This window comes from Agelaius phoeniceus, chromosome Z, assembly GCF_051311805.1.
Source record: "Agelaius phoeniceus isolate bAgePho1 chromosome Z, bAgePho1.hap1, whole genome shotgun sequence".
Classification (NCBI taxonomy): Eukaryota; Metazoa; Chordata; class Aves; order Passeriformes; family Icteridae; genus Agelaius; species Agelaius phoeniceus.
Window position 1 is genome coordinate 86,652,929 of NC_135303.1, and position 23,952 is coordinate 86,676,880.

General features: G+C 43.3%; 2 protein-coding genes across 2 annotated transcripts in view; one reads left to right on the plus strand and one right to left on the minus strand.

Moving 5' to 3' along the window:
* Window positions 1-475: 475 nt before the first annotated feature.
* TPGS2 (tubulin polyglutamylase complex subunit 2) lies at window positions 476-22,195 on the minus strand. The gene is made up of 7 exons (XM_054651994.2): window positions 22,038-22,195; window positions 17,500-17,579; window positions 9,424-9,511; window positions 7,960-8,091; window positions 6,017-6,130; window positions 4,201-4,361; window positions 476-2,635 (listed from the first exon to the last, which is right to left on the minus strand). Exons 1-7 carry the CDS (start codon window positions 22,108-22,110, stop codon window positions 2,408-2,410), a joined length of 876 nt encoding a protein of 291 aa, XP_054507969.1. The 5' UTR covers window positions 22,111-22,195; the 3' UTR covers window positions 476-2,407.
* A 155-nt stretch (window positions 22,196-22,350) lies between these two features.
* KIAA1328 (KIAA1328 ortholog) overlaps window positions 22,351-23,952 on the plus strand; it is a 176,312-nt gene continuing 174,710 nt past the window's right edge. Inside the window, exon 1 of the mRNA XM_054652400.2 lies at window positions 22,351-22,429. Within this exon, the coding sequence (XP_054508375.2) occupies window positions 22,378-22,429 (52 nt within the window). The 5' untranslated portion in view covers window positions 22,351-22,377. The remainder of the gene's footprint in view (window positions 22,430-23,952) is intronic.

Sequence of the window (23,952 nt, forward strand, 5' to 3'; positions counted from 1 at the left end):
GCTTTCTCCTTAGAGCTCACTTTATGTCAGTAGAGCAGCTAGAAGAGATTCACCTGTCTCCAGATGCACATGGGCTTGAGAGGGTGCACTGGAGGATTTCTTGTCATCTGGGAGTGGCAGAGAGTGGCTGCTAGGCAATGCAGCAATGGCATTTGAAGGTGGGCTCTTGGCAGTGCCAGAAGCAGCAAAATACACCTGGAGCAGGGGCTGGTGGCTGCAGAGATTTTGCACCTCCTGCAGGCCAGAAGTAGAACAGCTGCCACAAAGTTCATTCTTCTGGCCTGTGTGAAATTAACTGGGAGTTTCTGAGTAGCTCAAGAGGGATAAGCTAAATGCACTGTAACCCATCTTTTCTCAGGGAAGAGATTCTCTACTACATAGAAGAAGCACCCCAAACAATCCATCCTGAGCACTGCTCTTGCTTTTGCATCCCACGTCTATGTGCTCCCCAAAGCATCTTCAAATACCCAATCACTTTGGAGGAAAATATTCAAATATTTATTAAAATACTATTAAGCACTTACAGGATGGCTTCATCTTTCTGAAGGCCATACAAATACTCATGAAAGCCTCACAACATCCCTGTGAGGTAGGTTTGTCTTGTGTAAATATGTGGTGGTTTTTCAAAAGTTAGAGATGATGCTGTTTAAACAGTCAATGCTTACTTGAAGACAGTGATTTTGATTTCCATATTCAGGCACAAAATGTATTGGGTGCTACCATGATTACAGTGTATTATTTGGAAGACAGAATAGCATAGAAAAGTAATGGAAACAAACAGGACTAACTGAAAACCAGCAGTGAAAGGGTTAAAGTGCAGTTCTAACATGAAAACTTACAGTATAGAAAACAGCATCAGGGGCTTCTAAGGCTGTAGGATCTCAGTGGCCCCTGGTGAGATCCTGCCTTAAAAGTGTCTGTTTCAATGGTCTGCTTTGCAAATGACTGTGTGACAAACCAAGGGGTCCTCCTGGCTGATGGGCCTCAACACCATTGACTCTCCGCTCAGCAATTCCCACAAAGGGAGGCAACAAAGGATCTTACAGCTTCTGGCTTCAGGATTATTGCAAATAGTGTCACCATCTGAAAAGATACAGCACTGTCTTGTTTTGAAAAGACAGGTGTCTGCTAAGGAAGGCAGGAGCCTCTCCTGAACTGGAAACTGTAAACCCCCTCCATCTGAATTGTTATAAATTTGAAATTAAGGGGGGCTCTCAGGCAAAGATATGGGAGCAGGAGTAACAGTTCTTTATTACGGAAGAAAATAAAAATTAAATAAACAATGCAGTAATACAAAACACTGACAGAGTCAGAATATGACCTGACACCCTGTTGGTCAGGGTGTTGGTAGCAGTCCAATTGGAATGCTGGCTGCAGTCCTCCTGGAGTGGCAGGTGTGATTCTGTTGGAGCAGTGATCCTGCAGAAAGGTGTAGTCTTCCTCTGAAGATACAGTGGTGGTGTAGATGGGCCTGGTCTTCCTCTGAAGATCCAGTGGAAAAGGCAGCTGCTCCTCCGGGAATACAGTGGAAAGGCTATTCTGTTGCCCCAAAATCTCAGATTATATCCAGGTAGGAATGCTTGGCTCCTCTCCCCGGGTGAAGCAGCTCACAATGGGATGCTGCAATTTTTATGTCATGCAGTGACACTCAATGGCCCATTAACAACAGATATCTCCCTGGAGGGAGGATTGGTTTGTGGAAGAGGTAAAGAAAACTGCCTAATTAACAGAAGACAATTGCCACACCTCTCACAGATGGCAAATAGAATACACATATTGCCTTCCAGTCTAGGAGGAGCTTGAAGGCCAAAAAGTGGTCTGGGCTGCAGAGCAAGTGGCTAGGCTAATGCAGAGACATGGAAGTCTCAAGTCCCATTTACCATGAATCTCAGAGCAGAAGTTGCATGAAGCACAGGGAAGTGCAGAGTTTGATTCTATGTGGAGTGAAAGATACTTCTCTGTTCAGTGGGTTCCAGCCTGCTCCCACAGCATGCAAGGTCAGGATAGTTTTCTTTCAAAGGACACAGAAGAAACATCTTCACACACTCTACTTCAGCATGGGTCTGGTTAAAGTTACAGTGAATTACATTTGCTTTCATTTCACTGCTGCAGTTTTTACAGGAACAAATGCTTCCCTTTGGATCAGTGACATCAAAGGTTTCTTCATGCCCTCTGAAAAGTACATGCTGCAAGTAGCAGAAGGGAATAAAATTGATGTATCAATTTTTTTTAAGAGCCTCCAGGAACTACATCCACATTGCAGCTTATATTTCGTGCAAGTGCTGCAACGTGTTTTCCATGGGCACATCTATTCATGCATGAGGAACTTGGTCTGAACCACAGAGACTCTGCAGCAGAAAACATCAAAGCTTATTGCAAATGTTGTCCAGAGTCAGATCTAGCGGGCTCACTTCCTTGAAGAATTCCCTGCTAGTGAGGATGTCTTGGCAGAGGTCATGCTTGTGTGACTCTTTTGGGAGCCTGGTGGCTGTGGAGGCTGTTTTTTCTTGAGCACTGGAGTTTTGTTCTTGCTTTTAAATACCTTATTGGGGTCCAGCTTGTTCACAAAGGAATCTGCTTCTTCAGACAGGAGTGCTGTGTTGATGGTTATGGGTTTATACATGTTAAACCATTGCTGAAAGGCAGAATGGTGGGGAAGGAATAGGTTAAATTCAAACTGCAGTTAGACAATTCCACCTTGCTCCCCATCTTCCCCAAGACTTGATCTTAATCCTATGCCACTTATCAGTTTGCAGTTTACAGGACTGGGAAGAGTGCTTGTGATAAGGATACACAAGGCATGGCTACAGCCCCAGTCCTGGAACTTCATTCCAGAGAGGGAAGAGGAGAACCAGAGAGAATCCTAATACCACCTTTCCTGCAGTGTAATTCTTATAAAGAGTGAATCCTGACCTACACCACAGGAGGAAAAGCAAAAGGAGGGTATGAAACTAAAAGACATTTATTTAGATTCAGATAAGCAGAAAGGATTAAAAAACCTTTGGAATTTATATGTGCTTATAAGCTGAAAACCAACTAGTTGAATTTCTCAAAATGTAACCTTCCTCCCTCTCTTCACACATAAAATAATGGATTTTTTAAACTCCTTACACAAAGAATTTTGTGCTTGTTTGTCTTATTGTTTCTGTTTCTGATTTTCTAGTTTTGCATTAACAAAGTCAGAAATAAAACTATAGTAGTTAAGGTAATACAAATCACAGTGAAACCATCAGCAAAGTGGTGAGCAGGACATACAGAAGTTCAATACCAAAATATAGATAATCATCTATACCGCTTAGTGGAAAACAGCTTTAATATACCCCCTTTGAAACTTGTAAAATGATAATGGTTAACAAACTAGGAGGATTTTAACCAACAGGGGCTGCAAATGATTAGGGAATATACAAATGGTTCCTCTTAAGGTTTGCAAATATACTGAACATAATAAAATATTTATAGCAGGAAAGTTACAGAAAGGCAGAGCACAGTGCCATAGCCTTGACTGATAAAGTCCAGTGCAGTGCAACAGGAAAGGCATCAGGAATGAGAAGAACCAAATTCTACAGCCAGTGTTTGATGGGAAGTCAGTAGTGATTTTAGTAATTCTGATGTGCACACAGGACCAGGGAATCTCAAGCTGGTAAGACAGCTGTTGTGTCTGGGTGAAGTGCAGGACACTCCAGTCCCAACAGACCTTGCCCAAGGGCACAGACACTGTGCTGGCTTATGAGCTGTGCTCAGCAAGATCATCAGCTCCATCCCCTGATCTCTCACAGGAGGCAAGGATAGGGCTGAAGGCCCTGTCAAACACAGAAGAACAGCAGAAGCCTCTAATAGCAGGATTTTGGCATGGCAGAATAGTAATTTTAATAATAACAATAATAAGTGACTGGAATGCTCACAAGGGTTTATGTAGAGGTCTTCTGTAACTACCTCTAGGACTTGAAATTGCCCTTTTTTGGTCATAATTTTTATCAAGGCCCAACTTCTGAGAGAAAAGCGGGGTTAACACTATAGTAGTGAATTCAAATTACTGTGAAACAAATTACTGTTAACATGTTACTGGGAAAAAACTTGTGGTCCCTTCCATGGCTCAGCAGGGAGGCCCCCCCTTAGCAGACAGACAGCTTGCCAAAAGGTGCGAAGATGTTTTTCCAGTCTATATGCAGAATACTGACAGGCTGGACTCTGCTGTCCTACCTTGGCCTGGGGGCTGACCCCATAGCTGGTGAAGGCATACTGCCACTGTGGGAGACCCAGGTGGGTGATGAGCAGGCGGTAGTAGGCTGTGAAGGTTTTGGTGAGGAAATGCCAATACAGAGCTCTGTCCAGGAACCAGATCTCTGTGTCAGGGGAGACCACTAGAATAAAACAAGCACAAATTAGACCATTGCTTTGCAATCTTAAGTTTAACCCCTGGCCATTGTCAGGTGGGAGACACAACACACTCGTCAGAAGGGCTGTTTTAGGCACCTTCAGGCTTGCTTCAGCCCAGAATCCAGAACTTGTCTTTGTTAAACTTCATACGGTTGGTGGTTGCACATCTCTCTAATTTGTTGAGGTCACTTTGCAGGGCCTTTGAGGGAGACATCACCTCCTCCCAATTTAGTATAATGAACAAACTTAGCATTCCTTCCAGTCCTGTGTCCAAGCTGTCCATGAAGGCACTGAAGAGCACTGAGCCCAAGACAGACCTTTTCAGAACCCCATCAGTTACCAGCTATCAGCTTGATGTGATCACTATTTACTATTTAGCCCTATTTACTATAATCTTTTGCATCCTACCCATTATCCAGTGTTCACCCACTGCATGGGGTATTTGACTAGCTGTGTGCTGGACGATGAATGCAATGCTGTTCCTTCACAACCTGGGAGTGACATGCTACATGGAACATTCTTGGACATCAGCAACTTTGTAGTATATGTTCAAAGTACAATTATGGCAAACATTTATCTGCCCCACAAAGTAAAAAGCAACTAACTCAATTGTCAGTGATCTGGATTACTGAATAGAGTCCAGAGTCTGGAAGTCATGGTAGTATGTGCTGCCAACAAAAACACATTTTGCAAAATATTTCCACAGTGATCAAATATTTCTCTGGTAGTGACATCCTTTGTAGCATAAAAAGAAGGATTTTTCTTGGCAGATTGAGATGCTGAACACTGTCATTTAAACAGACTGCTCCTCTCTTGACATTCACACCTGTAACCAATGCTCCCTTCCTTTGCCCAGGATATCAACTGCATGTGCTGAAATCACTAGCATGGGGAGGCAAGAGGACAAGAACTTCCTGCCATGGCACTTGTAGTCACATACAATGAAAGGCACAAGATAATAACCCAGGATTTTTCTTAAGAACCTGTATATTGCAATTGCACAATCCTACACAGCAAACACACATACATCTAGTGACCTATGCACTGTGTCAGATGACAACTATCTTACAAGTGCCTTAGATGTTTCACTACTCTCTCACTGACAAAAGCTATCTCTGTATCTGTCAGAACAAACAGCTCAGCTCCCGTTTCTCACCTTCCCATTAACCCTTCCAGCCACTATTTGGCCTAGTTAGCACCTTGAGACCCAGGATCTGTGCACAAGGTGGAAGACCCAGTCTAATTCTGTCTCAGCTTTTTTTCACCATCCACACTTTGTTTCTAAGCAGAGTTATACCCTTTCTCATCAAAATGTAATGGCTGTGTTCCAAGACATGCAAGTAACTCTATTAGTGGAGCTCTGTGTTATTTCAACTCAATTGTCTGTAGGTCATGTGAATACTTCCCCATTTCTATGCACGCAAATATCATAAGTTATAACTCAGACTCCAACACTAAAAGTGAAAATGTTAGATCTAGTTAAGATTTAGCTCCTGACTTCAGTGGAGACAGAACATCCCAGTAAAAGCTTCACTTACAAATTGCAAAGAAGATCAGAAATACAAGATGACTCTCCACATGTGACCTCCAGACAGAATCCACAACAAGAGATAGCTAACTTTTCTTTTTTCAGTCTTACCTGGTTCAGCATGCTTATAAACAAGACAGACTTTCCCATTCCCATTGCATGGGTCTAATTCAAAGATAAGACTACGAGAATCAAAGTGTGGCTTCTCTGGTTTGTCTCCATTACCTGAAAGCAAGGAAAAAAATTTATGAAACATGTTTGGAAAACTGACTGTGACTCAGTTGCAAAGAGCCTATCTGTTTTATACATTAATAAATCAGCTGATGAAGAACTGAATCAAACTATTACATTTATACTTCTTGGAAATTATTAAGTTCCCTATGTTTGAAAGAAAACCAACCAAAAAAACCCAAAAAAGTGAGAAAAATTTTCATCTCTGTTAGGAAAACAAACCACAGAGTCAAAATTAGATGGCTGAAAGCAGATAAGCTGACTTCTACTTCCTCCCTGGCATTGAGTCAAGGTTTACAGATGTCACCCCTGAGGTTTGTCTAATCTTTTCTTAAAGTTCTCCAGTGTAAGAGAAGGCACAGGCACAATCTCTAGGTACTCAACCCAAATCCATCACTTATCACTTAGAAGTTTTCCTCATGGATCCTGAATCTTCATTGCTACAACTGAAGCCCATTATTTCTGTTGCATAGAGGATTCCTTTTTTTGTCCAATTTATTTTTTTCTAAGGAGGACAGGGAGAACAATTTATTCTTTTTCTCTTCGGACAAGACTTCAATGAAATTGCAGAGATAGATATTTCTCCTTACATTCCAGTATGACATCAGCATCCTTCTCAACAATCACATCTGACTCTTATTCAACTTGAGACCCTCAACCATCACTGAGCATTTCTAGAAGATCAGGACTGCAGCCGAACTGAATATCAAAACTACTTTCAGCCACATTTAGGAGCTAGAAGAGCTTACAGAGGTGCAGAGACAAGACTGAAATCAAATAGCACTCTTTTAAGAAATTGGTGTGACACCTGGCTGTGTTCTTATCCTCTTGCTTTTTCCAGGTGGATGTGAGAGCTCTGACAAAATGAGTGGGCTTTCTTTTTCTTTTTTATTCTTTCTAAATAGCAGCATTCCCAGCATTTCTAGGCAGGGTAGCCTCACAGTTATATGTACATACCAGTTACTTTTCCAATTCCAGCTGTCTTCACTACCAAAACAAAACCTGTTATCTTTTGTTCATTTAACACCTTAAGCACACAAAGATTTTGGAAGCTGAATCACTGGAGCAAGGCTCAGGTGAAAGTTTAAACAGGGAAAAGGCCTGTTAAAAGAGGATGCAGGTAACACTAATCCCCATGACATTCACAGCACACTGATGCACCTGCCAAGGCAGTAGGGAACTAATAAGATACGTAATAGATTCAGCCCAGGAGACAGAGAATTAGAGAATCACAGAATGGTTTGGGCTGGAAATGGACCTGGAAGATCATCTTGCTCCAACTGCCCTGACAGGGACAGGCACACCCTTCTCTAGACCAGGTTGCTAGACCAAGTAATCCCCATCTATCTGGAGTAATGCAGATTTATTGTAAAATGGAGGGGACACTAAAGACCATCTTGTTCCAATTTCCCTGCCATGGGGGATAGCTGAGGTGCAAAGAGAATTGGATTTGTTCAGCCTGGAAAAGAGAAGGCTTCAGGGTCACCTAATTGTGGCCTTCCAGTACGTGGAAGGGAGCCCACAAGAAAGATGGAGAGGGACTTTTTACAAGGATATATAGTGACAGAATAAGGGGGAATGGCTTCACACTGATAGAAGGCAGATTTACATTCAATACTGGAAAAAATTCTTTTGTGTGAGGGTGATGAAGTGCTGGCATAGGCTGCCCAGAGAAATTGTGGATGCTCCAGCCCTGGAAATGTTTAAGGCTATGCTGGATGGAGTTCTGAGCAACCTGGTGGAAAAGTGTTTGGTCCGCATATCTTGTGCCATATTCTAACATTAATAGAACAAAAGGGATGAGACTGTTAACTGTGCCTTACCTTCCTCATCTGTGTCATCTTCCAGGTCAGCAAGAGTTGGAGCACTAGGCAGAGTGTACATAGAGGAACCACCAAGCCGGCACAGCTTTGAGATGCTGTTAATCACCATGGAGCCCAGGGGCATCGGGGTATCTGCAACAAAACCAATCATTAATCACATCCAGTGTCAGGAAGGCATGGGAGGCATTTATCTTCCTCCAGACATCAACCTCTGTGGGGTGAAGAATGGTTATACAAGAGCAAAAATGAGGCTTTTTCAAACACAGACTCCCACTTACATGTGATGCAACACCATCTCAGAGCTATAAAGGTATGGGTATTACACTGCTGGCAAGGACTGTGCTGCAGCAGTTAGCTCAGTCCTGTGAAAAACTAAAAATCCTGGCTACAGGATTTCAGCTACAGCCTCTTCCTCAAAGCTCTTTTCCTTGCTACTGCCCTTCCTATCAGAAACCAACCCACAAATTCACAGCTTACTGGGCAGCTTGTCCTCTTCCGCTCCATGTATCTGTTTTGGGTACATCCTCTTGGTTCCCACTTCCACAGAGGATTTTATCAGAGCATCAACATGTGGGTGCTCTTGAAAGAATCCTACAGGACTTGTCACTTGTCTGTGTTTCTGAGGACTCACACTGTTAGTAGACATCAAGGCAGCAAGCACCCTGTTCAGCCACGTGCCAGCGTGATGGGTCTCAGAAGGCACTGCTGGGTGTTTGCACAAACAAGACAGTTGTACCAGCAGCCTTGGTCTCCATGCACTTGTGAGCCCTGAAAACAAGACTCCACACAAGTCATTAGTCCCCCTTGAAATACGATGGGAGTCATGCAGGTGCTGAAGCCCTGATATGAACTGTCTCTGAAATGCCATTTCACTTCCTGAGGAAGACCCTGCATTTGACACCCATCTCCAGAAGTGAGCAGTGTCCACAGCCCAATGGGAGAACCCTGCCTGAAGCCAATGAGAGCCAGGATAACAGCTGCAGAGCGAACAAACTACCTGATTTTTGCCGAACAAGGATGGATAATGAAGCTTGGACTTTAGCTGGTGGAAAGCAGAATCAGGCTCCAACATGTACATACACATTTTAATGAGAAAGAAGCATTATCAGGGGGTGACTCTTCCTACTGATTTACGATGGGATGAGCTACAGTTGTTTCTCTCTACATGAACTTACAGAGGGAGTTAGGTATGAGGTTTAAATGACACACCTAAATCTGAGTGTCAACAGATGGCCAGTGTATTACAGAACAGAATTTGTGTCATGAATAATTAGTTTCTTGCCAGAAAGAAAGAGTGTATGTACCTCTTTTGCGGGATGCCAGAATATGCAAGCAATAGATTTTGTCCTGAGAGATGTGTATTGATTGTGCAGAAAGTAAGTTTGAAATTAAAGAGGTTCTGCAGAAGAGGGACTGGTTGCAATGAACTGAGCTTGTCAGTGGAGGGGATACACAGGGACTCACCATCAGTCTTCACACTCCAGGTCATCTGGAAGCCATCGGTCATCAGATAGAAATTCTTTAAATCCTCAGGTAACACACAGGAGTTTTTCTGCAAATAACAATCAAAGTGTAATGGGAAAATGCAGAACATGCGTCAAACCCTAAGAACAACTGAAAATTGGTACAGAAATATTTGCCACCAAGCTTCTTGCTTAACTCCAAGGTGACTCAAATCAGTTCAAATATCTCATTCTAAAGCCTTGAGGAAAAAACTGCGTATTTCTTGGGACTCTGCTAGTCTTAACAAAGGTAGCTTGGGAAAATTTCACAATGAGCAGTTAGTCATCACAAAATTATTACAGCATTGTTCCCAAACTGAGACATGGTGTTACCTTTTGAGATTAGCAGCCACTCCAAACTCACATAAATCAGAACAATTAGCTTTTTCATATATATGCCTTAAAAGAATAGGGTTTTTCCTAAGTGAAATCAGACTAAATTTACCTATTCCACTAAAGCATGTACAATATTACTACAATGACTCTCTTCTTCTGAGGAATTTCAGCTCCAAGTAGGTGTAAGAAGCATAGACTCAAAAGCTGCACATACTCAAGTAGATCTGACATTTCACTTAACAAAAAGTATGTGTGCAGGCACATGCAAAGCCAGACTCAGAAATCTGCTGGTCTGGCTTCATCCCTCCAAACTTCAGTGAATGGCTGTGGCTCCTAAGCCTGCTTCCTTTTGAGCCACCAGTGAAAGAAGCAACCCCAGTGAACTCAAGTTTCTAGGAACCAGAAAACTTCTCCTATACCTGCGTTGGTTCTTAACTTAGACTCTTCAGTTAAGCTGCAAATACAAGGATGGAAGGATAAAAGGCTTAATCCACAGAACAAAAAGAAGCCCAAAGAACTATAGGCATTTGCAGACCCTCCTCCTGGGGACAGGACTGGCTGCAGACCAGTGAACCTCTGCTCTTGCTGAAGTGTCAAGTACATAAAATTAAACAGAATGGAAGCCTGCCAGTTTCAATAACACAAACAACAAGCACAACTAAAAGAGTTCCTGTTGGTCTGTTTGTAACTGTTTTAGAGAAAAAAAAAACAGATTGACTCCAGTGAGTTCAAATTTAAAACAGTCACATTCAGGGCTCCCAAAGTATCAGACCTCAAAACTCAGGAGAGTGTCCCATGATGGAGGTTCCACAATCTCTGTATGCTGACTTGCCCAAGGGCTGCACCACTCTCCTTGTGGAAAAGTTCCATTAAATAAAGACAGAATATTCTAGTAACCAGTAGCTAAGGAAAAGGAAGATGCACATGCAGTTCAAATACCTCTGCTTCACTTGGGACATGAATTTTTTAACATTTCAAGAGAAGAGAGATGTATCTATCCAGCAAGAGCAACCTGCCAGCTGTGAATCCAGCTGCAATGCTGGCCTCTAGCCATCAGCTGCTGGATGAGCAAGGGAAGGCGCTGGTCTCATCCTGTTCACATGTCCTCTCTCCCCTAGGACCAGAACAGCCTTTCTGCCTGTAAAAGCCTTATTTACAGACACTTTTTTTGAGTTGCTACAGTCTCTAAACTGGGGTGTACACACTATGTAGGAGCGCCTAATCTGCCCACAACCTTGTGCTTGTTAATTTACTTTTAAAGCACATCCATTAATGTTGATTGACTGCTACTGAAGAGTCCCAGACACTAATGGCTTTGCAGCTTGCAATAGGGCAGGTCACTTTACTTGCTTCATCAAGCATCCTGGTCAGTAGCTCAGAGCTTTCTTAATCCAGACAGAGAAAATCTTCAGCAGATACCCTGACATTGCAGAGGCTGTTTTTAGAAGAATTTACCATCCTACGACAAGAGTCTGCTGATGGCTGAGGACCTGGTGGTAAGTTTAAGGTGATTAATAAACCACATGGACATATCTGAAGTTCTTCAAATGCCTTTAACAAACACACCTTCTTCTGTGGTTCTCCTCAGTCCTAAATATTTATAATTTCATGCTGTGCTTTCATCACTTCCAGTTTCAAGCTGTACCTGTAAGCACAGTGACTTCGGCTAAAACTATGAAGAAAGTATGACAGACCTGCTACAAAGCCTCAGCAGAGTACAAAAATTAACATAACACTTAACTACATTTCAAATCCACCAATTCAAACTAATTCACTGCAGCAGTAAAAACACATAACACATATGTGGTCTCCTGACTTTAGTGGGTGTTCTTCTCCAAGCAGGAGAACCAGATCCACTAGGACGACAAAATCTAAGGTTTAAAAACTTCCACTGTAGTATCCACATAAATCTTGCTACAACTCAGGCATAGCCCAATTTAGCAAACATAGCTAAGACAAGAGAAAAATCACATCTGAATAGGTTTTATGCTCTGAATCCTCCTTTTGAAAAAGATCAACATGTGAATGTTTCTCCAGATGGCCACTGTCTGAATTTATTTCAGGATGCTCTAAACCACACTGGTACAAAATATATGGGTAGAAAATGCAGTACCAGAGCAGGTCTGGAGTCTACAGAAAAAGGCCTGTAAATAAAAAACTTCATTAGCACCCATTTCTCTCATCTGATCGAAAGGATTGATTGATCTGTCATATTGTGCTTAGTCACATGACCATATGACATCAGAATAGTTATCTTCTTCTGACAGAAGTCACAGAAAAAAGACACTATATACTAAAAATGGCTTATCAAACTCTGTGTTCTTCTTGCTCAAATGGTAGTTGTCAGAGTTGTGTTCTCCAGCCCCACAAAATACACTGTTGCTAAATAACATGTCAGACTTGGCTTAGCCACCGCCCTGGCAAGCAGCTGTTTTCATTCCAGTTATCTGGTTACACTCATCAGCTCATAAAACAAAATATTCCAAGTGCTTAATATGGTGTGAGAGGTCTATTCCTTTTCTTTGTTCTTTGTAATATCTCAAAATAGTCTCCCAAGAAAGCATAGTCCATTGAGTACATAGAAAAATACGAAAATCTGATTTTTGTGGCCAGGAGCTGATTAGAAATGGATCCAAAGCTAAGAACCCTGACATACGGCAATTCACTTGAAACTACGTTGAAAGAATGTTTCTCAAGCAAATATACTAAATAAACAGAAAGCATTCAAAACATATAGCTCTAGAGAGACTTCTCTAAAAACATGAATGAGTTTTACCCAATTTCTGGGGAGAGAAGGAAGGCATTCATGTCACTTCTCAGGGCTTCCAAGAATTAGACCACATCAGTAGCCACACTTCTCTCTCCTTAATGTCCTGCAGTTTTATGGCTGGTTTGTCCTAGCTGTCAGTGAATGTTGATGTTAATTTATGTAACGTATTAAAGTGTTCTTGCACCTTTAATAAATCTGACCTGGGGAGCTCCCAGGACATCACCTTGATCTTCTGGGGCTGCAGTAGACTTCATCCTCTGCTGCAGAGAACAGCGTTTCAAAGTTCTCTAGAGGATATTGTTGTGCAGCCAGTTTTTCAATATGTTATAAAGCTTAACAAGAGGGGGAACACCGTGTAAGAAATACTTCTTACCTCCCAAAAGTCCTCCAGCCTGTTCCCCATCATGCAGCTTGAAGAAACACAGCTTTCCTCACTCACTGGCCCTGCTGGATCCACTTCCTATCTCTCCCACAGTCACAGCCACAAGGCAAGCTCAAGGTGGGTAGATCCTGTGCCCATGGGCGTCAGGAATGGGAGGTTTGGCTAATATTAAGGGTGCACAAGAAGGATGCCAAGAAGGACTGTTGAAGGTGCACACCCTGAGTGCATAAGTGGACTCAAAAAGAGATGCTGTAGAAGCAAGGAGAATAACATTCCAGAAATGTGCTGAAAACACTATGCAGTAGAGAGGGAGCAGCTCAGGAGGTTCCTGGATTGTATGTAAGGCTTCGAATGCGGAACAGGGAAACTACAGGCCTGTCAGCCTGGCCTCAGTGCTGGGGAAGCCATGGAGATCTTCTTGAGTGCCCATCGCATGGCACTTACAGGAGGTCCAGGGGATCAGGCCCAGCCAGTATGGGTTTGTGAAAGGCATTAGTGCCCGACCCAATCTCCCTCTGTAACACAGTGACCCTCTTAGTGGATTAAGGAAAGTCTGGGGATGTTGACTTCCAGGACTTTAGAAAAGTCTTTGACACTGTATCCCATAGAATTCTCCTGGAGACACCAGCTGCTTGTGGCTTAGATGCTCTGTTCTCTGAGTTAAAAACTGGCTGCTGGCCTGGCCCAGAGAGTGCTGGTGAATGGAATTACTTGCAGCAGGCAGCTGGTCAGTAGTGGTGTCCCCCAGGGCTCTGTACTGGGGGCTCTGTACTGTACTGTTTTTTATCTTTATTGATGATCTGAGTGAGGGAATCAAGAGCTCCTTTAGTCAGTTTGAGGCAAGGCCAAGCTGGGTGTCAGTGCTGATCTGCTGGAGGGCAGGGGGGCTCTGCAGAGGGATCTGCACGGGCTGGATCCATGGGCCGGGGCCAATTGTGTGAGGTTCAACCAGGCCAAGTGCTGGGTCCTGTCCCTGGGTCACAATAACCCCCTGCAGCTCCAGGCTGGGACAGTGGCTGGAAAGCTGCTGAGTGGGAAAGGCCCTGGAGGTGCTGGTTTCCAGTGGCTGGACAGGAGCTGGGTGTGCCCAGGGGGCCAAGGAGGCCAAAGGCCCCGGGCCTGTGTCAGCCATGGAGGGGCCGGCAGGAGCAGGGCAGGGCCCGTCCCCCTGGGCTGGGGGCACGGCTGAGGCCACACCTGGAATGTGTGCTCAGCTTTGTTTGCTCACAGCAAGAAGGACACTGAGGGGGCTGGAGTGTGTCCAGAGAAGGAAACAGAGCTGGGGAAGGGTCTGGAGCACAGGCCTGAGAGGAGTGGCTGAGGCAGCGGGGGGTGTTCAGACTGGAGAACAGGAGGCTGACGGAGATCTTTCCACTTTCTAACACCTGAAAAGTTCCTGGAAGCAGGTGTGGGTCAGGTTTCTCTCCCAAGTAACAAGTGAGAAGAACAAGAGAAAATGGTCTCAGGTACCTGTGTCCCTCTAACAAAAATAAATTTTCTATTTTTTGAAAACCAAAACAAGGATGTGAGTGACTGATTTTTCTTCCAGCTGACACAAGAAAGAAAATGTTATTCAGCCACTGCACCAGAGTGCCTCCTAGCAGTATTTCACTGTAACATCTATTTCTAAAAATTGCATGTGGAGGGGAGTAGAGCCATTGCCAGCCTAATTTTAAGAGTGGGAAAGATTTCTTAGGATGATATAGTTATTAGCACTAATAGTTATTAGCACTGGTTTTCTGGTGACCAGGTAACTGTCTCTACTCCCTCTTGCACTTCTTGTCTCTCTTGGAGAAAAGGTAACATCTTAGTTGGTTTAAATATGAGGAAATATTGAAAAATCTGGTTTTATTAAAATATAATGAACTGCTTACATTTTTAGGGGAAGTGATTGCTTTACCCATGTAAATACACTTGGCAATCGTACACCTTAAGCATTTTTGTGTGTGTACTGATTTCCAATAAATTCTTCAGGAGCAATTTCCAGCTTGATTTCCTGACATGTAACACTTAACAGCTCTTTCTGCATTGGGAAAATTTTCTTCTTCTCTCCTACAGCCTTACTGCACTAACTCCTGTGATGAAGCTCAGCTTCCCCTGCAAAGCTTCATCATAGCTAAGGGACATTCAACAAGCTTAAGATTTTAAAGATTAAAATAATCTCAGCAAGGTGAGATTTTAAAACACAACAGTATCCAGTTACGTAGTAGCACAAACATGGCACAGCACAATTTAGAAATCATGGCTGATGGAAACAAAAAATGCATATACCCAGCATGAGTAAAATATGTTAATTAATAATTTTAAAAAGGTTGATTTTCTTTTAAGAACTTCTGAACACGTGGATTCTTTTCTCAGTAAAACAATCTTTCCTGGAAAAATTTATTCCATTAAACAATAATCTAAAGAATAAAGCTTTTATTTGGTGAGTCTGTGGAATGCCCCGCAATGAGTCTTAATAGAGAAGTTGTTGGGGGACAAATAATGTAGTTTTGGGAACAGTTTCACCAGTTTTTCCTACATCACAGAAAAATAGTTTCAAATAGTTTGAAAATAGCTTCATAACAAAATATGTAGAGGGAAGTTAAAAATATACTCTGACGAAATCTTGTTAAAAATCTCAGCCATGGGGAAATGATTATGTGTAAAAGTACTGCCACCTAGTGGCCGTAAATCCGATAAAAACAGATGTATTCAAATTCAAGAAAGGTAAGGTTCAGGACCTACAAATTGTACAAATGAGGTACAAGTTCATCCTGGAACGGCTTTGTGAATTGTTGAGTGCATTCCACTTAATCATCACGGCAGAACATTTTGTCCTGCAACTGTGTAGACTGGGTTAGATTCACACTTCATCCCCATAGCTCAAGGGGAAAAAAAAAAAAATCCAGCTACCTTTTAAATTGAGAAGGGAGCTTTAATTTTTTTTAATAAAAAAAAAATTGTCAAAGAAAAGGGAACCAAAACCAAAGAAACAGACAGCTAAGTCCTTCGCTATTAGAAGTCCAACACAACTGTACTCATTTAATTTTCAACATTTACATTCACGATTGACTTAGTCCATTGCTGGGTAGTGGGAGGGAGGGTGGGAATTGAAATTTGTTTTGGCTTCTCTTGAATGAAGTGCTTTGGCTACAGCATTTGTTTGGCTTTACAAGAATAGCTCAGCTGTGAAATAAACCCATTTTAGTTTAGAGGAGAAGCAGCACCTGAAAATGAGAGGAATGAGCACCATGTCCAGGAGAAGCAGTCCTCTCCACTCAACAGAAGAATGAGCAAATATTACTCTGTGTTCCCACACCTGAGCTGGCTTGCAGTCATGGTGCCTCAAACTTTCCAGCTCAGGTAACCCAATACCTGAACAATAGCTACAGGAAACCAGGGATCGGTTTACACAAACCTGAAAAACAGGACATTTCTCCCTGACCACAATTGCTGACTTCTGGACAAGTTTCAGTAAGTAACACACAGGTTTACACCACATACATTCAGACCTGGAATATATATATATATATATATATATATTTTTTTTTTTTTTTTTTATATATGTTCTTGATAAATGTCACTAATTGGAATAAGGCATTGCCAAAACTAGTGTAAGACTTTTCCTCACTGTTTAGGAAAAGCAGTAAATGGCATGGTGTCAAAGGGGAAGGTATTTTATGCAGTGGTAACAAGAGCAGTCTCTGGGAGCAGCTGCTTTAAGCCACAGCCAGGATTAGAGCAGAGGGAGGATGATTCACTCAACTCCATTTTCTGCCACGTCCCTTTCCAAGGGCCACAGTGCTTCTATTGTCCCATCCCTATACAAGCAATACCTACCAAGCAGTTATTCAACCATGGCCATGGGATTTATGAAGATATGTATATTCCAAAAAGGGAATGAAAATGCCCTGAGTCACACAACAGTTTTCAGGAGCTCTCTGATCACATAGACTGATGCAGTAAGGTCAGATAATGCAAAATGAAGGTAGCACATGTCCTTCACAGTTTTCTACAACAGGCAGTGGGACATGTCCTAGCCAAGAGTTTGGGTTGGGCAGCCAAGGAGGAGGTGAAAGAAAGGGATATGAGAAATTGAAGTGAATGGCTGAGACTAAAAATAGAAAAAGATAACTGGAACAAACTGGGTAGCTCAGTTTATTTGCCAGCTTGAGGCCTTACCTTTAATGGCCACGGATAACAAAGCACTGCTTCATTTTGTTTGAAAGGGAGTTGGAAAATGTTTTCAGACCTGAGTCAGAAAACTGTTTGCCCCCCACTGAGTCACCACTGTAGCTGCCTACTACAGTTATGTCGTTTCTTTTCAGAGCTGTCATGCTGAATGTACCCACACTGATGTTTCTCTAACAAATCAGGTGCATGTGACAGCCTAAAACAGTGATACCTGATTATGAAAAACCCAACAACACCTGCTTAGGCTGCACTATACATCAAACTTGGTAACAAGCTGTCTCATAAACACAAGGTTGCCATTGCACTTGACATTCTCCATGGGCTGCTGCACATTCAAACTGACCTCAATGCAGTTTTATCAGGAAAATACTCACTTGTTCCCAAGAGACGATTGTGTGGCGTTCAGCTGGCTCCTTTTCCACAAAAGTCACTTCAGCAACTCCTGGGGAAGTCTCTGAAAGGAAAAGAGGAGCATGTTTGCAGCTGGCATGGGTGACAGCAACACTGTGAGACAGACAATTTTGCAAACTAATCTGAGTGACAGCCAGGGAAAAGGCATTAATGATTGCAAGCATTGTGCTGGTGACTGAGCAGTCCCTTTCTTTCGTCTGTAACTGTACTTTGCATGTCTTGGTATGAGGCTGTCTAGTGCAGAACAAAATGTTATCCTTTGATTTTTTTAATACATATATATGTACATGTACACTAATTTAGTGGGTGACATTCCTACCCAGGGTGGGAGGGGTTAGAACAAGATGATCTTTAAGGTCCCTTCCAACTCAAACCATTCTATGATTCTATGATGTAAGCACACCCCATTTGTCTTCAAGGTGTGATCTTTTGCAAAGGTTTTCATGGAAAATGGAAAAAACAATCAGTGATGAGTTTTGAGGCAAACTCTTACAGGGGGATGAATCTTAATTTGTAAGCATGCCCTATGGTTTCTGTTGAGTAGGATATCCTCACCTGGGCACAAGATGTAGTGCAGTGCTGCTGTGAACTGCTAACAACCCTATTCCACAAGGGCAGGCACATTTCAGCTCTGGATTCAATGGGTTTGGACAGACACAGAACCTGATCATGCTGAAGGGATCTGCATGAGCAAACATCAGTTCTCTGGAACCTCAGCTGGACATATGAAAATTTGTTACAAGCACTGACCTTCTATCAATCTATAAAATCTTCTGAATATTTTATGGGAAGGAATGCTATATAAATGTAAGATACTAAGCCACATGGTGCTTTCAGGTGTGTGATGGCAGAATAGACTCCTTTACAATTACTATTTTATAATGTTTTATGTCACCCACAGCCAACTGAAATAATTCCCCTGAGATAATTCTCTTTGGATCAAGTCCAGAAAGACTACTAAATTGTTGTGGGAACTGCAAGCCCAGCAGACAGCGCCATGGAATAGAAGTGATAACTATGCAAGGCTTTCAAGACTGGCTCTGCTGTGAAAGTACTGGCCCCTAAAGCAGTCACACACATTACAATTGCTTTCTGGTAAAACATACACAGTGCACCAGACAGGAAAAGCAGGCACTAGAGAGCTTTGGTTTGTTTTTTATCTTCAATGCCAGGCTTTTAATTCTATTAATAGCATTGTTCTTGTCTGTTCTGTTGGTGGAACAGTGGCACTCAGTTTCAGGAAGCCTAAACTTCACTTCAGTTGGAAATATTGATTGTTACATTGTCAGATAATTGAAAAGAAAAAACAAGGCATCAGATAAATAAACTCCAAGTTAAAAACACAAAAAAATTTTCATAGTTGGTCACACAGGTAAATTTGTCTGGCCAAGGGGGACCCCCAACATACAGAAGACTCTGACGTTTCACAAAGTTTCACTTCTGGTAGGTGGGTCCAAGGCGGGGTGATCTGTCTCTTGCTCAAATATAAGCTGTGTGAACGAGTGAGTGGAATCAATTATCTAACTAGTCTTTTCCATCTAAGCTATGCAAACCTTATGACAAGTTGAGGAGATTATAATAACAGAGTAATTGTTATTTCTGTGATCAAAGAAAACAGCAGGGATGTTTAATTCATCATGCACAACATCTTGGCTGGGATGACAGAAGATTAAATATCGTATCAGTCAAAGAAGAAGTCTAGGAAAGAGAGAATGCAACTTCTAAAGAGGTCTGAACCAAATCCAACATCAAAAGAAAGAGAAATTCCATCTTAAAAGCCCAAATATTATATTAAAAATATACTGTAGGTAAACTGAAGACCATATTTAACAAACGCACATAGATATGGACAGGAGCGCCACTGAACATTTGGGTAAACTTTGCAATGAGTTGCGTTTCCTTCCAGATGGAAGAAATAAAGAAGCCACTTTAGTGTCACCTAGATACATGAAAAAGCTTAACTTCTTCAGACTACACCCTATAAATTAATCTGAATCAAGATCATAGTAAACTCAGCCCTATTTTTAGGACATTTCGTCTGGAAGCTCCCAAAACCACTTTGCAGTATTAATCAGAAACAGTCAACGTAATGGTGTGACACAAAGCTGAAGCAGAAAACCACAGGATTTTCAGTCTTTACAGTTATATTTTACTTTCTTTTTTACTTTACTATCTTTACTGCCTGTAAGCTGGCTAAACTGTCAGCCTAATTTTAAAATGTTTCAATAGTTACATTCTTATCTAATACAGAGTGCTAATAGTGACATATGGTTCCATCTTGGGCATTCCAGAAGAGCCAACACCTTCCATTCTGACTTAGTTATGAATAATATCTTTCTGGAATTTTCTATTACTCACAGAACTTCAGCAAAATGAGTACTGGCAATGGGAAAGACCTCTCCCTTTTTTCCCCTCAAGGTATAGCCTCCACAATGCTTGTGAGAAATATCCCTTCTTGTAGGGACTTCCACAGAGACTAAAGTTAAAAAAACCCAAACCAACAAAACAATGCCTTATTGTACCTTACTTTAGGCAGAAAATATCAAGTGACTTCATGAGACTTTCTGAAAGATTTAAAGTAAGATAGTTTCTAGTAGTAATAAATAGAGAGTGAGGTGTCACTCTGAATGAAATACCCTTTTTTATTTGAAAGAAACAAGCACTGAACAGACTGGTTATGTTTCCCAATTAGCTAAGCAATTCTAATTAATTTGGTGGCACAGCTGAAATGCCTTGGACTACTTCACTGGAAAAAATGGGCCAAATTCCCAGAAGGTGTGGAGAGACACAGAAAAGGAGTAAAACATCACTGAGATGGACATTGCTGTATTGCACAATACAAGTTGCCAGCAACGCAGAGAGAAAAAGAAAAAAAACACAAACCAGGAAACAACTTCCACATGAAAGGGACATTGCAGGACTTTCAGAGCCATACCTGCATTGCCATGTCCTGCTAGTGTAGCCATTACACCTACCCAAAACAATTTATATGGCAACACAACATTCGGACACAGCTCACATCTCACAGCTCTCACACACCTGAGGGTGGTGAAAATGTGGGCAGGGCTAGTAATTTTTTAAAAAGAGCTACTTCAAAGAAGCTTCTGCTATGATGATGACCATCAGTTTCACTCACAGAGCAGAGATAATGTTATCTTGACCCCACAACTAACAAAACAAACAAACAGGAAAAAAATCCACCCACCACTCCCCTCAAGAAGTCTAATAATAAGTCAGTATGACAACACTGATCAGAGATTGAGGGTGAAATCCTGTCCTCACTGAAGCTCAGAGAAAGAATTTAACCCATATCTTTTAATCTCATCTGTCTGAGCAGCTATCCAAACCCAAGTGCAACTATAGATACACTGAGGTTATAAGGTGAAACTCAATGCCTCTTTGGGGTGAGATAATAACAGAGCTCACTTTTGGCTCTAAGATTCCCAGGAAGAAATTCCAGGACTGCAATTTGTAATCTTGTTGTACACATAGTTTGGGATAGATGTATGGCTTTTCAGCCTTAGAAATAAGACCTGTGCTCTGTCCTGCTGAGGTACGAAAGGTCTAATGCTGAAATCCTTTGCACACACAAATACTTGCACAAATGCTTATGATTCCACTGATATGAGTAAAGTTTTGTCTGAGAATACCTCTTTTGGATGCCTTGCAGTCCTGCTGAACTTCAGAGGGAGCTGAGGGGACGCAAGAAGGCTCAATATCTGAGCAAAACCTGGAAATGACAATCAGGGCATTTTGTGGAACAAGTCTCAATGTGGGAATGAGCCACAGGGCAACTATTTATGGGATCTGATCCCGAGCAGATTGACAAATCGGCCTTCTACCAGAACACTGATAAACCATGCCAAACTCCCCTTCATGGGGCATACTCCCTGCTGACCCCACATTACCACAGAGGATCAAATTGAGGCACGATTTACACAAGAAGGTTGTGTGGAGACCTCATAGGAACATTGCAATATTTAGAGAGGGCCTACAGGGAAGCTGGAGAGGGACTCTTCATTATGAGCTGTAAGTGAGAGGACAAGGAGCAACGAATACAAATTGAAAGAGGGGAAATTTGGGTTGGGTATTAGGAAAATTTTCACTTTGACGGTGGTGAGACACTGGCAGGTTTGCCCAGAGAAGCTGCGGATGTCCATCCCTCACAGTGCTCAAGGCCCGGCTGGATAAGGCCTTGAGCAACCTGCCCATAGCATCAGGGCTGGGACTGGATGATCTTAGCGGTCTCTTCCCACCTTTTAACATTCAACGATTCCATGATTTTTCATAAAACACCACCTTCTCCTTCTCTGGTGTTTATGAAACTCTTAAAGTCGAGAGATTCGGGATTCCTGCCGTTGCTTCCAAAAACAAGGATGTGTCTGTGTGTGTGCACAGGCTGCTCAGCTGAGCGATTCACAGGAGGGGCTGTCACAAAAGGGTGGCTCCCCCCGCCCACGGCCTGCCCCCGCCCCGTGGTCTGTAGCTCAACGCAACTCACCCAAGATCCTTGTGACGCCCAAGGTGAGCTTGTCCAGGTAGGGCTTGATGCCGGTGGGGAGTTTTTCCTCCATCCTCCGCGGGACCCTCCTGTCTCTACCCAGCCTAACAGAGAACAATGCCTTTCTGGCCTTTCTACTGCCCCGTAGCCGCAGGGTACGCTGGGAATAATAGTTCTTCCGGGCGGTGCCCTGGTCGGCCCATGGCGGCCGCCGGCGCTCAGAGGACTACGATTCCCGGCATGCCTCGTAACCCTCCGCGTTCCTCAGGCGCAGACAGCCAATGGGCGGCGAGAGCCGGGGGTGCGGCGGGGGTATGCGGGGAGTGGCGGCTGTTTCAAGATGGCGGCGGCGGCCGCCGGTGTGGGTGGAGGTACTCGCCGGGGCCGGAGCTGTATCCTTGCCTGGGGGTCGGTGTGAGGTGACAGGGGCGGGAGAGGCCATCGGGGGCATGCGGGACGGCCTGTCGAGGGGTTTGGCGTGGAACCGATGCGGCGCTGTGGGTCGGGTGGGGTTCTGTGGCCGTGGTAGAGGCTATGTGAGGGCTCCGCTGGCGAGTGTGGAGGGGGCTTAGCCTGGGGAGAGGGAGTGGGTATGTGCCGGTTTGTAGGGCTTACGCGGGATTGCATAGCAAAAGTGACCTGGGAGAGAAGGGAGGGTCGTAAGTCCACTTCAGTGTGACCCAGCTGTGAAATCTCGGCTCAAGTAAATGCATAGGGAATGGGGAAATTGCGTTCAGTTTATGGGGACTTGTCAGGGAACCAATGGAGAGAGTGAGGTTGAACAGCCCGGAGAAAAGGAGGCTCAGGAGAGATCCTATCGCACTCTACTACTGCCTGACAGGAATTGGTTGTGGCCGGGTGGCAGTCGGGGTCTTCTCACAGGTGACAAGTGACAGGACAAGAGGACACAGTCTTAAGCTGCTGCAGGAGAGGTTTAGGTTGGACATTAGAAAGCATTTGTTCACACAAAGGGTGATTGGGCATTGGCATGGACTGCCCAGGGAGGTGGAGGAGTCATGGTCCCTGGAGGTGTTTGAGGAAGGACTGGACCTGGCACTCAGTGGTTGACACACAGCTCGATGATCTCAGAAGTCTTTTCCAATCTCATTGATTCTGTGATTCTTTGAAACTGAGGCTAGAAGCTGAGCAGGGAAGAGATGTGTCTTTTGTGACTGGCACCTAAACCTGACTACAAGCACAACATTTTGGGTGAGCCTATGTGGGACTTGGAGGGCTCTGTCACTAAGGGATGAGTGTGAGATTGGCGTGGTTTCATCTGCAGAGGACCTGCAGGCTCCTGTTGTGGGAGACTACGTGGGGCTGGACACGTAGATGGTGTGGGTGGTGGCTGTGGTGTTGGGAGCTCAGCCTGTACAAGCCTGGTTGGGGAGAGATGTGCTTGTGTGGCTCAGGGAACCAAGAGCTGCCATTGGTGTTTGGGCTTGTGTGGCTGTGTTGGAGGCTCAGCAACTTAAAGTCATTGGGCTAGAATTGATAGTCTGGCCTGGGAAATTTAGAAGCTGACAATTTAGTTCCAGTTATGAGGTGTTTGAAGCGCTGCTGTTTGTCAGACTGAGAGTGGGATGTCAGCATCAACTGGAAGAGATTGGAAAGAAGAGTTTGTGTCTGTGCTCTATGATTTATGTTTGCACGCTCCCTGGGATAATGTGAAAGGGCCAACCATCACATGGCCTGTTGAGGGAGCATGTTGTTATGATTTTCTATCTGTGTAAAGTAAAAAATGTTGTTGACAACTTTTTCTGTGCTGTGAATGGGATGAAGGTGTGTGGCACATGTCGGATTTATTGCCACTGTCACTACTCTGCTCAATTGTGGAAGTGTTGATGCAATTGACAGTCTATTTTTATCAGTCAACAGGTTGTTTCCTATAACTAAATATGGTTTAAAGTGCCCA

What these genes read in the sequence shown, in the direction of transcription:
- TPGS2 (XM_054651994.2), bottom strand. Translation starts at nt 22,110, where the DNA reads ATGGAGGAAAAACTCCCCACCGGCATCAAGCCCTACCTGGACAAGCTC. An exon ending in CTGGAGTGTGAAGACTGATG is followed by an intron (nt 8,092 to 9,423) that starts GTGAGTCCCTGT and finishes GTTTTGTTGCAG; the next exon opens with ATACCCCGATGCCCCTGGGC. An exon ending in GGGTCAGCCCCCAGGCCAAG is followed by an intron (nt 2,636 to 4,200) that starts GTAGGACAGCAG and finishes TCTGCCTTTCAG; the next exon opens with CAATGGTTTAACATGTATAA.